This window comes from Tupaia chinensis, unplaced genomic scaffold (assembly GCF_000334495.1).
Source record: "Tupaia chinensis unplaced genomic scaffold, TupChi_1.0 Scaffold000049_1, whole genome shotgun sequence".
NCBI lineage: Eukaryota > Metazoa > Chordata > Mammalia > Scandentia > Tupaiidae > Tupaia > Tupaia belangeri.
Genome location: NW_006159507.1, coordinates 1,676,142 through 1,688,468, shown reverse-complemented (window position 1 = coordinate 1,688,468; position 12,327 = coordinate 1,676,142). Strand labels below are relative to the sequence as shown.

The 12,327-nt window shown below is 48.0% G+C and overlaps 1 protein-coding gene across 1 annotated transcript in view; it reads right to left on the bottom strand.

Moving 5' to 3' along the window:
* The window catches only part of UBE2V1 (ubiquitin conjugating enzyme E2 V1), a 30,771-nt gene that overhangs the window by 2,532 nt on the left and 15,912 nt on the right, over nucleotides 1-12,327 (bottom strand). Inside the window, 2 exon segments of the mRNA XM_014591211.2 lie at nucleotides 157-282; nucleotides 8,807-8,937. Coding sequence (XP_014446697.1) covers nucleotides 157-282; nucleotides 8,807-8,937 — 257 coding nt within the window.

The window sequence follows — 12,327 nt, the reverse complement described above, 5'->3', positions numbered from 1 at the left end:
CGTGACAGCTGAGCATGAAAATGTACACGGGGGCACATCTGATCATACAATTTCAGAGGAGCGCCCAAGGGACTCGGGCCCAGCCCAGGCATCCTGATGCAAGCACGGGGCAACTCTCGACCCTGAAGAACAAGTGGGGGCAGCAACACAACTTACCACTCCGTTAGAACTATTAATTCCATTCATATTAATTTTTGTTACAAATCTTACAAAGGGGGGTGCTTCTGGGTATTTAGGTCCACATTCTATTTTAAGGCTGTATATTCGGTTTTCATAAATTGTCTGGAAAAAAGAAAGAGTACAGATGTCAGGCAAGAACAGACAGAGGCGGCACAGGGTAGGACTTGCGAAACCCCACTCTCCCCGCCAGAGCGCGGGTGCAGGCTCCGGGTGCAGAGCCCACTCGGTACACGGTAACCCGGCTACAACTAGCCCTTGCACTGGTTTATGTGAATTCTGACCTCGGGAGAATAAAAAAGACCACCGGAAATTTCAGCCGGTCTCACTGAAGGGTGTCGTCATTACAGTCCATTACGAGGGAGCGGAATTCACACCAATCTCTCTCCGTGCAGACCTGCCCTCCTCTCTGGGGATGCTGTGGAAGGGGCATTCTCGATTCTAGGAAGCACACTGATGGCCGCGATCGGCAGTCTCTGTACTAAGTCTCACCCCGGGTGAAGCCCAGAATAGGCGCTGCCGCTGGCCGCCCTCTGCCCCTGCCATGTCGGTAGGAGCACCTTCCCCACACCTCCACAGCCCTGGGGTCTGAGGTTTGTGTCCATTTACGGGTCACATCCTAAGACAGGTGCTCGGGCAACATCAGACTCACCAACTAAACTCAGAACAGGGAGCGCAGGGGCTTCGGTCTGCGCCCCCCAGCAGAATCGGCGTCCAGATGCTGGCAGAGGGGAGCAGTGCTGCTCTTTACCCTTTTACAAGGTGAGGACTACGTTGCAATTACGATTATCTCCGAGAAGGGTAACAAGCCAGTAAAAGGACAAGTGGGAAGCAGAGAGGCATGATTTTCACACGAATTTATGGAAAATACTACAAACGACCATCCTCAGCACCTAGTGGTCTCTGACAGCCACACAGCACCCACGGGCCAGATGGATCCAAATCCATCTCAGGTGTGGCCAGCATTCACGTTCCACGGTTGTGTCGCACAGCTCAAAGGCAGCATTTCTTTCTTTCTTTTTTTTTAAAGAATTATATTATTGAGGCCGGCAGGCGGTGTGTTGGTTAAGGACGCTGGACATGGCCTACTGCAGTTTGAGTCCTGAACCTGGCAGCTTGCTTTCTCACCTCTCTGTCACTCTCTTAATTTTGTTTTTAAATTTTAAATTTAAAAAATTATTAAATTAAACTAACTAATTAATTAATTAATTTTAACTTGACCAGAGAGGGACAGAGTAAGAGAAAGAGAGAGAGAAAGTGAGAAAGCAAGCTGCCAGGTCTGGGACTCGAACTGCTGTAGGCCATGTCAGAGTCCAGCACCCCCAACCACCACAGCACCTGCCAGCACCAATAAAATAATTCTAAAAAAAAAAAGACATATTATTCTATTTATTTAATTATTTTAATTTGACCAGAGATGGAAAGGGTAGGAGAGTGAGAAAGCAAGCCGCCAGGTCTGGGACTAGAACCTCGGTCATCCAATGTGGGAGTCCGGCGCCCCTAACCACCATATCACCTGCCGGCCTCCAAAGGCAAAATTTCTTCAAGATTTTTAAAAATCTGCGATGACCACACTGGAGGCTCTGAGGCCCCGATATTCACCTACAGCAGGTTTTGGGGCTCTCTGGGGCTGGTAAGCCTCGCTGGTCATTCTAGCTACTGATAGTACACTCGGAGCATGGGCAGCCAAGAATGGGGTTCTGATCATACCAGATCAGATCTCAGCATTATTCTCAATGCCATAAAGTCAAGTTTGAAAATATCTGTGCAATAACTAATTTCTTTTTTTAGAATTATTTTTATTTATTTATTTATTTAGGAGAGGATTTTTGCTACAGAGTGCATGTGCTCACCAGAAAGACAGAGAGAGACAGAGAGACAGAAAGTAAGAAATCACCCCCCCAGGGGGGATGGCCACACCGCAATCCCTTCTCCTCCATTCTCCTCTCGGGATCCTGGGCACGCACACATACATGTTCGGTGTGAGGTTGGAGTTTAAGCCACGGGGTCAAGGACTTGAACTGCGGTTGACTACATGAGAATCCAGCGACATAGCCATTACGCTGACTGCTGGCCTCAAATTATTTTTTATTTAACTTTACTTATTTATTTTAATTTAACCAGAGAGGGAACAGAGCAAGAGACAGAGTGGGAAAGAGAGAGTATGTGAGAAGGCGAGCCACCAGGTCTGGGACTCAAACCCTTGTCGGCCATGAGAGTCCAGCACCCTTAACCACCATGCCACCTGCCAGCCCCTCGACCACTAATTTCTTAAAAAATAAAATGAATAGGGGCTGGCAGGTGGTGTGGTGGTTAAGGGCATGCACTAGACTCCCACATGGACGATCGCAGTTTGAGTCCCAAACCCTTCGGCTTGCTTTCTCACTTTCAATCTGTCCCTCTCTGGTCAAATTAAAATAAACAAATAAATAAATATATAAAGTTAAATAAAATAATTCTTTAAAAAAAAATAAACATCAGAAACCCATAGAAACTCTGACCACTGATGTCCCACTAGAACGTTGCTGGCTCAGTGAGAAATGTCTTCTGGAAGTGAGCAGAGCCACCTGAAGGTGTCACTGAAAAGCCCATGCAGCTGCTAGGCGGTGTGGGGGTAAGGTGGCTGGATCCCACATGGCCAACCCTGCAGTCTGAGGCTGAGACCTGGTGGCTTGAAAAACATGCCAGCTGTGTGTGTGTGTGCGTGCCCTAAATCCCAAGAGGGCGGAGAAGAGAAGAGACTGCGGCATGGCCATCCTCCCAGGGGTGATTTCTCACTTCCTCTCTCTGGTGAGTGCACACATCCTATGGCAAAAATTTTTTAAAAAAGAACAACAGCAACAAATCACCAAGCAAGGAAGCCTTTTATAGGACCTGCTAAAAAGATTTTAGTGAAAATAAATAAATAAATAAATAAATAAAATAAAAGGAAATGTGCCCTAGGGAGAATTGCTGGAATGTTCTGTCTCCGAGGAACACTGCTCTTAAAATTCATTATTTGATCATGAAATAAACACTTTCCACTTTGTCAATAAGCTTCATAGGGCAATTTGGCAATGCCTATCAAAACGTGAAACAGGCGTGTCCAGACCAGCAAGTCACTTCTAGGAATTTCCTACAGAGAAGGAGAGGCGCTGTTCACAGTGGACGCAGAATCTGTGAGCCCTGTGAAGGGACTGCGGGAGGGCCTGCCTCACTACACAGGGCAGCCATACCATCGGACACTGTAGCCTCGTGTACACACACACACACCTGCCAAGACTTAGCACTTCATAAAGACTTGCTCTCTTTACGAAGAGTGACACACCTTCCTTGGACTCCAGATAGCCGTGTGCACACAGGCTCTGTCACCACCAGGCAGTACGGCCCCAGAACCTACAGACTGCTAACTATTCCAGGACCTAAGAAGTGTGTGTGTGTGTGTGTGTGTGTGTTTGTGTGTGAGAGAGAGAGACCGTGATAACCCTGGTGTAATCATCAGAAAAACGCTGGATTCCAGGCAGAGACCTTCTATAGGAGACCCAACTAGGACTCCTTGAAACTGGCCAGAGCATCAAAAATGAACACCCGAGAACTGTCAGGGTGCAAGGCCGACTCGGCGTGCTGTGGTACCTTCGACGGGATTCTGGAACAAGAGACAGAGACAAGGATGGGGCTGGCGGGTGGCCTGGTAGTTAAGGGTGCGGGACTCTCACGTGGCCGACCGCAGTGCGAGTTCCAGACCTGCCAGCTTGCTTTCTTACTTTCCCGCTCTCTCTCTCCCTCTTTTCTCAGTCTCTTGGGTGCCACAGGACCTGTTCCAGGCAGTTTCAATGCCCCATTCTCAAGCCAGCGGCAGAGACGGTTTCCTTCCACCCTGGCTTGGGCAGCCAGCTCCCGTCTGAGGAAGGCAAAGCCATCACCGGATCCTCTGGGCTTTGCAGGTAGCTGAACACGTGAGGCCCAAGTGCATATGTGGCCCTGTCCTCCGCCTGCATTGCTCCTACACCAAATGACATGCTGGGCTTTGTCCCTTGCTTCCTTCACTTACGAGCCACAAGACCAAGCTGTCACGACACACAGGGCCTGTCCCACTCTTCAACAGGGCAAACGTACGGGACGGGGGCTACTGCAAGGCACGGAGGTTGTTTCCAATATTTTGCTGTTGACAACTGCATGAGAGCATGCTGCACGTGGTCTTTGGGAGATGCATTCTAGAAAAACTACAGGGAATGCTAGCGGAATTGCTGGATCACATGGTATATGCTTTTTAAATTTTGAAGAAAGATTTTCTTTTGGGAACCAGCAGTTAGCGTAATGGCTATGTCACTGGACTCCCACGTAGTCGACCGCGGTTCACGTCCCGGACCTGGTAGCTTAAAACTCACGCCGGGCGCGTGTGCGTGCGTGCCCAAGATCCCGAGAGGAGAATGGAGGAGAAGGGATTGCGGCGTGACCATCCCCCCTGGGGGGTGATTTCTCGCTTTCTGTCTCTATGTCTCTCTCTCTGTCTGGCGAGCGCACGCGCCCTACAATGAAAATCTCTCCAAAAAAAAAAAAAAAAGAAAGAAAGATTTTCTTTTGAGTAAAGCGATAACAAAAACACAATAGAAAGATAAATTAATCAAGTGTTCTATTTAGAGGCCTTAAAATGTTGCCATTCCAGTTGTACAGCGTATATCTTGTATGCTAATCATAAAATAGATTGGTCAGAGCAAGCCCCTAGAAATGGATAGGTCCTCGTATGTCTTTTGTTTTTAACCTCAGGGAACCAGGGTGATAAAAACTACAGGGGCTGGGACCTGCAGCTGGCATAATGGCTATGTTGCTGGATTCCCATGTGGTTGACTGCAGTTCAAGTTCCAGACCCGGTGACTTAAACTCATGCCGGGCGCATGTGCATGCATACGCAAGATCCCGAGAGGAGAACGGAGAAGGGATTGCAGAGTTTAATGATTAAACAAATACAATATGTCTGGGTAATGAAATGTTACCGAGGAACAAAATACTGACAGAGGCTACAATATGGATAAACCTTGAAAAACGATGCCACATTAAAAAAAAAAAAAAAAAAAAAAAACCCAGCCATGGGACCAGCAGATGGCGTAATGGTTACGTTGCTGGACTCCCACATAGTTGATCGTGGCTCGAGTCTCAGACCTGAAGGCTTGAAACACACCAGGCGCATGTGTGTGTGTGCCCAAAATCCCAAGAGTAGAACGGAGGGTAATTTCTCACTTTCTGTCTCTGTCTCTCAGGCAAGTGCATATACCCTATAACAAAAATCTGTCTCTTAAAAAAATAAAAAAAAGAAAAGAAAGACAGTCATAGAAGACCACATACTGTATGAGTTCACTTATGTGCTAAGTCCACAAGAGGCGAGTTCTCAGAGCAAGAAAGCAGATCATGACTGTCAAGGGTGGGAAGTGGGGCTGGGAGTGGAGTGAGGAGCGGCTGCTGGTGGGTCTGGGCTTCTTCCTGGAGCAAAGATGTTCTGATATCGGTGTGGTTACATGACTCTGGAATATGGCAAAAACCACTAAACAGTATACTTTAAAAGGGTGAGTCCTATGCCATACAAATTACATTGCAATAAAACTATTAAAAAAACCCAAATGTACAGAAAGTGGGACAGCAGTTGGTGTAATAGCTGTCGCTGGACTCCCATGTAGCTGACCGCGGTTCGAGTCTCGGACCCGGTGGCTTAAACTCACGCTGTGTGTGTGCACGTTCAAGATCCTGAGAGGAGAATGGAGGAGAAGGGATTGCAGTGCGGTCATCCCCCCTGGGGGGTGATTTCTCGCTTTCTGTCTCTCTGTCTCTGTCTTTCTGGTGAGCGCACACGCGCTATAGCAAAAACCTCTCACAAACAAAAACAAATGTACAGAAAGCACCTGGCATGCTGTAGCTACCCCTAAAACTTAGCCCCCGGGGGGGCCAGCAGGTGGCGTGGTGATTAAGGGCGCTAGACTCCCACATGGCTGATCGTGGTTCAAGTCCCAGACCTGGTGGCTTGCTTCCTGACTTTCCTTCTCTCTCTCTTGCTCTGTTCCTCTCTGGTCAAACTTAAAAAAAAAAACAAAAACACTTAGAGCCCCTTGGGGAATATTAGGTGAAATATTTCCAACAGAACTTACTTCTTCAACGTTTTGGTTAAGTATACAATTCTGTGGCATTTGGTGTATCCACAATGCGGTACACTGGTTCATTCTTGATTTGTTAGAACCTGAGTGTCAGTCAGTTGGCTAATAAACATACTGACTCTCCCTCTCCAGGTACATGGGAGCAAGGAGAAAGGAAGACTTGTTCTTATCCGCAAGAAACCATTCTTAGAAGAGAAGAAATGCGGCGAGGAAGCTGTCAGGTAGAATGGACTTTCAGAAACAACAAAGAAAACCATCTCCATGGAGAATCGAGATTCCACACTGCTTTTCCCTAGTAAAGTTCTGGTCTGCACAAGGGTAAAAAGATAACCGAGTAAACAGATGGAACATGTGCACGTGTGTGTGTGTCCACCAAGGGGACCAGCAGGTGGTGTGGTGGTTAAGGTGCTGGACACTTCCATATGGCTGCGGTTCGAGTCCTGGACCCGGTGGCTTGCTTTATCACTTTCTCTCTCTCTTGTCAAATTAAAATAAATTAATGAACAAATAAAATTAAATAAATCATTCTTTAAAAATAAAAACAAAAAACAAACTCACAAAACCACAGGGTAACAAAAATGACTCAAGAAGCAATCTTGATTGGCAAAGTTGGCTACTCAGCAGAGGCACGCTGGTGATGGTCTACGGTGAATGTCTGAGGGCCCTGGCACTTAGAGAGCGCCCTGTCCTACTCCCACGTGCTTGTGCAGAGCCTCAAGTGCAGTGGAATGAAAGGCACCCTTGGGGGGGCACTGGATTCCCACATGGACAACCGTGGTTCGAGCCTCAGACCTGGTGGCTTGCTTTCTCACTTCCTTTCTTTCCCTTTCCCTGTTAAAAATAAATACATAAATAAATAAAGTTGCATAAAATAATTCTTTAAGGAAAAAAAAAAACGGCACCATTGGCACAAGCAGACACAGGGCGGGACCCACTACGTAGGTGGCATCACCTGCTGCCTGTCTGAAACCAGTGTCACCACGTGGGACCCTTCTTTCCGACCCCTATGTCAAGTTACTACCGAACACTGCGTCATTCCATAAAGTACCAAATGGAAACTGCAAATGTAAACCAGAGGGAGACAACGTGGCCTAGCACCAAGAGCAAGCATTCTGGGCTAGGTGGCGGCACAGGGCTGACACAACAGGACCAGCATGGGACCGTCCCTGGTTCACCTCCCATGGCCTCTCTGTGCACGCTGGGTGCATGGCCACCCATGATCTGGGCTGGTGGAGGCTGGGCTGGGTCGCAGCATAGGAACCCTGTTACAGGTGTCTGTCTGTCTATCTGTCTCTCTCTCATTGAAGAAATAAACAAATCAATTTTAAGAACAAACAATAATGGGCCCAGCAGGTGGTGTGCTGGCCAAGGGACTAGATTCCCAAGTGGATGACCTGGTTCAGATGACCTGGTGGCTTGCTTTCTCTCTTTCTCTCTCTCATGAGTACGCATGTCTTGTAGAAAATTAAAAAAAAAAAAATGATGATGATAAATAAAATTAAATAAATAATTCTTTAAGAAAAAAAATGAAAAAGAACAAACAATAACAAAAAACTTTCTTTAAAAAAAGGGGTGGCCCGGTAGGTGGTGCCAAGGTTACAACAGCTGATGCCACATGGTTGACTGTGCAGTTTGAGTCTGGACCCAGCAGGTCAGAAAACACACGGGCACAGGTGCCTGAGTGTCCAAAAACCCCTACGAGGACAATGGATTAGGGACTCAGCGTGGCCATCCCTCTGGGGGTGACTTATCACCTTCCTCTTCTGTCTGGCAAGTGCACGTGCCCTACAATGAACGGGGCGTGCGCGCGCACACACACACACACACACACACACACACACACACACAGTCTCTGGTCAGACAACCTGATTTGGGACGACCAGCTACATGCCTTTGGGGAGGTGACTTCGCCCTCTGAGGCTGGACCTGGTGAGAAGTAAACGGCACCTTCTGAGGGTCTACTACCTACCCTGGAAGAAAGGTCAGCTGGTGTTAGAAAGACCAGGTGCTCTCCCAGGTCACAGAGCTCTGAGTTCCCTTCCCCACCCAGGCCGAGCGGCCCGATGGACGATAGACGAGGTCGCAGGTGCACGGCAGCCCCGGAGCAGGCGCAGAAGACCACAGCGGTGCTGGCTTTCCAAAGTGCATCCTGAGTGTGGCCTCAGGCCCTGGCTACGCCTGCAGCCTGGTATTTGATCCACCCGAGTTCATGCTAAACTACACCTGTGGTGCGTCAACCTCGAACCTCACTGTGTACATCGCCATGAAAATTCACACTACACGTCTGAACAGCTTTTTGCTTACCATTTAGAGGGATTAAACAGCATCAGAGGAGGTTCAAATATATAAACTGAAACTGGTCAAAAAAGAATAGCCACATTTCAGAAAATATACCATTGGTGAGCGTTTTTCCATAAGGCTAAAGTGTTTTTAAAGGAGGCAGAGTGAACGTAAGACATTGACATTTATAGCCGCAGCTCGACGCTTACTCTTGGAGGCCCAATTACCATCCCTGTCCACCGTGTAAGCGTCATGTCTTCGTCATCTTCTAGACCCCAGCTAACTGTGCCATCTCCTACTCCTTTCTGGCCTTCTTCGAGTTCTTCCAACAGTCGGAAATTGCGAGGGACTTTTACTCCTAAAATAAACGGAAAGAAATTCAAGATACTAGCAACTCCAGGGAAACCTGTAAGCCTAGAGCTGGACACTCTTTTTTTTTTTTTTTTGGAGAGATTTTCACTGTAGGGCGCGTGCGCTCGCCAGACAGACAGAGAGAGACAAAGAGACAGAAAGCGAGAAATCACCCCCCAGGGGGGATGGTCACGCCGCAATCCCTTCTCCTCCATTCTCCTCTCAGGATCTTGGGCATGCACGCACACGCGCCCGGCGTGAGTTTTAAGCCACCGGGTCCGGGACACGAACCGCGGTCGACTACGTGGGAGTCCAGCGACAGAGCCGTTACGGTAACTGCTGGTTCCCGAGCTGGACACTCTTTATCACCACCTGGGAACAAAGACGCTAGCATCAACAGTGGGCGGGAAGTGGTCACGGGAACGGGCCTGTGGTTCGGTGACAAGCGACGGTCATGGTGAGAGACACCACAGCCCCATGCCTCTGACACACGCACACGGGCTTTACACGTTGGAATGTTGACTCACTTGGTCCTCCAGGGAGAGATGAGAACCACTGATCTCAACGCCAACAAAAGTGCACTGGGGGCCAGTAGGTAGCACAGAGGCTAAGGCAGCTGGATCCCACATGGCCAATTGCACAGTTCGAGTCCCAGACCTGGTGGTTTGAAGAACATGGGGGGAGGGGGAACGGCAGGTGGTGTGGTGGTTAAAGGCGCTGGACTCCCACATGGCCAACCACAGTTGGAGTCCCGGACCTGGCAGCTTGCTGTCTCACTTCCTCGCCCTCCCCTCTCTCACTCTGCCCCTCTCTGGTAAAATAAAAATAAAATAAATAAATAAATGAAGTTAAATAAAATAATTCTTTTTTTTTTTTTGGGGGGGGAGGTTTTCGCTATAGGGCATGTACGCTCGCCAGAAAGACAGGAGAGACAGAGAGACAGAAAGTGAGAAATCACCTCTCAGGGGGGATGGCCATGCCACAATCCCTTCTCCTCCTTTCTCCTCTTAAGATTTTGGGCATGCACACACATGTGCCCGGCATGAGTTTAAGCCATCGGGTCTGGGACTTGAACTGTGGACAACTACATGGGAGTCCAGTGACATAGCCATTACTCCATCTGCTAGTCCCAAATAAAATAATTCTTATGGAAAAAAAAAAAAAAGAACATGTGGGGTGGAGAGATGTATATGCCCAAAATCCTGAGAGGAGTGGAATAGAGGGGACTGCCATATGGCCATCCCCACTGGAGGAGGTGCTTTCTCATTTTCCCCATCTCTCTCTTTCTCTGGTGAGAGCCCTATAACAAACTTTAAAAAAAAAAAAAAAAGATGCTTTAGAAGACGGAGGTCCACTTTGTCTCTAGTGTCCATTACAATTTTGAATACTTTTATGTCCTCCAGTCTTTCAGTCTCTACCACAGAGTGCAGACAGTCGGTGTATGGTAAGTGGAGACATACAATGCCTCTCTTTCATAGCCCGACTTGCTTCACTCAGCAACAAAGTGGGAAGAGAGTGGGAGGGGAAAGCGTAGGGAATCTGGGGGAAGTGGACAGGTAAGACTTGTGGGACACAGACAAGGTTTCTCGTCTGTTGACGAGGATGTGTACGGTGGTCTCGACTGGGCTGGACTGAGGTGTAGATCATGCGGGGTAAAGTCTCTTCACAATCTAAATGAGGTACGGCAATTTAATGTATGAATAATAATAAAAACAAATAATTAAAAAAAAAGAAGACGGGCCTTTTGTTTTGTTATCACACATTTCTGAGGCTGAGGGGAAGCTCATTTGTAGGAAAGACTCTCAGCCTTGGGTGGCAGAGTCGACATGAATGTATCAAATTAAAAATGGTGTCCTCTTAATCAAGAGTCAATTGGGGGTGGCCAGCAGGTGGCGTAGTGGTTAAGGCTCTAGACTCCCACATAGTTGACCATGGTTCAAATCCTGGACCAGCCGTATGCACGTGTGAGTGCCCAAAATCCTGAGAGGAGAATGAAGGAGAAGGGATTACAGTATGGCCATCTTCCCTGGGGGGTGATTTCGTGCTTTCTGTCTTTCTGGCCAGCACAAGTTCCCTATAGCAAACATCTCTCCAAAACAAACAAAAAAGTCAATTGGCCGGCCTGTGGCCAGGTGGTTAAAGGGGGCTGGATCCTCCACCAACAGCGCAGTTCGAGTCCCACAAACACCAGGGCACCAGTCACGTGTCACCTGATTCTCTTGGAGAGCCTCCCACGCTATGACACGCCCTGAGTTCCAACTTTGGCGGTCGTCACTGAAACGTGTTCAGACTGTTCAATGAACAGGTCAAAGCACCGCAGCTTCCACAGCTAAGCCTTTCGCTGCTGAAGGGAAGTTACATGGGGGACCTCTATTTGCAGTGGCTCTTTCTGGCAAGATTTTAAAAAAATATGGGGCCAGCCAGCTGCAGTGTTTAGCGTGGCCAGGTCCCACATACTCAACTGTGTAGTTCAAATCCTGGACCCAGTGGTTTGAAAAGCACACCAGGCACATGTGCGTGCATGTCCAAATCTAGAGAGGAGAATGAGGGAGAAGAGAGTGAGGTGTGGCATCCTGGGGCCAGGGGTGCTTTCTCACTTTCCTCTCTCAGAGGCTCTGTCTTTCTCTGGCAAGCACATGAGCTTCATGGCAAATTAAAAAAAAAAAAAAGTGCTACTTTCCTGTGCTGGGTATTTAAAAGCTGGCCTGGGCCAGCCAATGGCATGGTGGTTAAGGCGGTTGCTCCCACATGGCCCACTATAGGGTTTGCACTGTGGAACTCAACGGCTTACAAAACACCCTTGGTGCACGTGCATGTGCGCCCAAACTCTCGGGAGGGGAAGGGCTTGTAGCATGGGCATCCAGCTGGGGGGGGGTGCTTTCCCATTTCCCCCTCATTCTTTTGCTTTCTTCTGCAAGCTCATGTACCCTATAGCAAATTTTAAAAATAAATAAAACTTGGCCTATTTCTTTTCTTTTTAAAAAGAATTATTTACTTAATTTTATTATTATTATCATGTTTTTTGAGAGATTTTCACTGTAGGGCGCGTGCGCTCGCCAGACAGACAGAGAAAGACATAGAGACAGAAAGCGAGAAATCACCCCCAGGGGGGATGGTCACACCGCAATCCCTTCTCCATTCTCCTCTCGGGATCTTGGGCACGCACGCACACGCGCCCGGCATGAGTTTTAAGCCACCAGGTCCGGGATGCAAACCGCAGTCGACTACGTGGGAGTCCAGCGACATGGCCATTACGCTAACTGCTGGTTCCCATTTTTATCATTTTTTAAAGAACTATTTTATTTATCTTTTCTTAGAATTATTTTATTTAACTTTATTTATTCATTATTTATTTCAATTTGACCAGAGAGGGACAGAGTGAGAGTGAGAGTGAGAG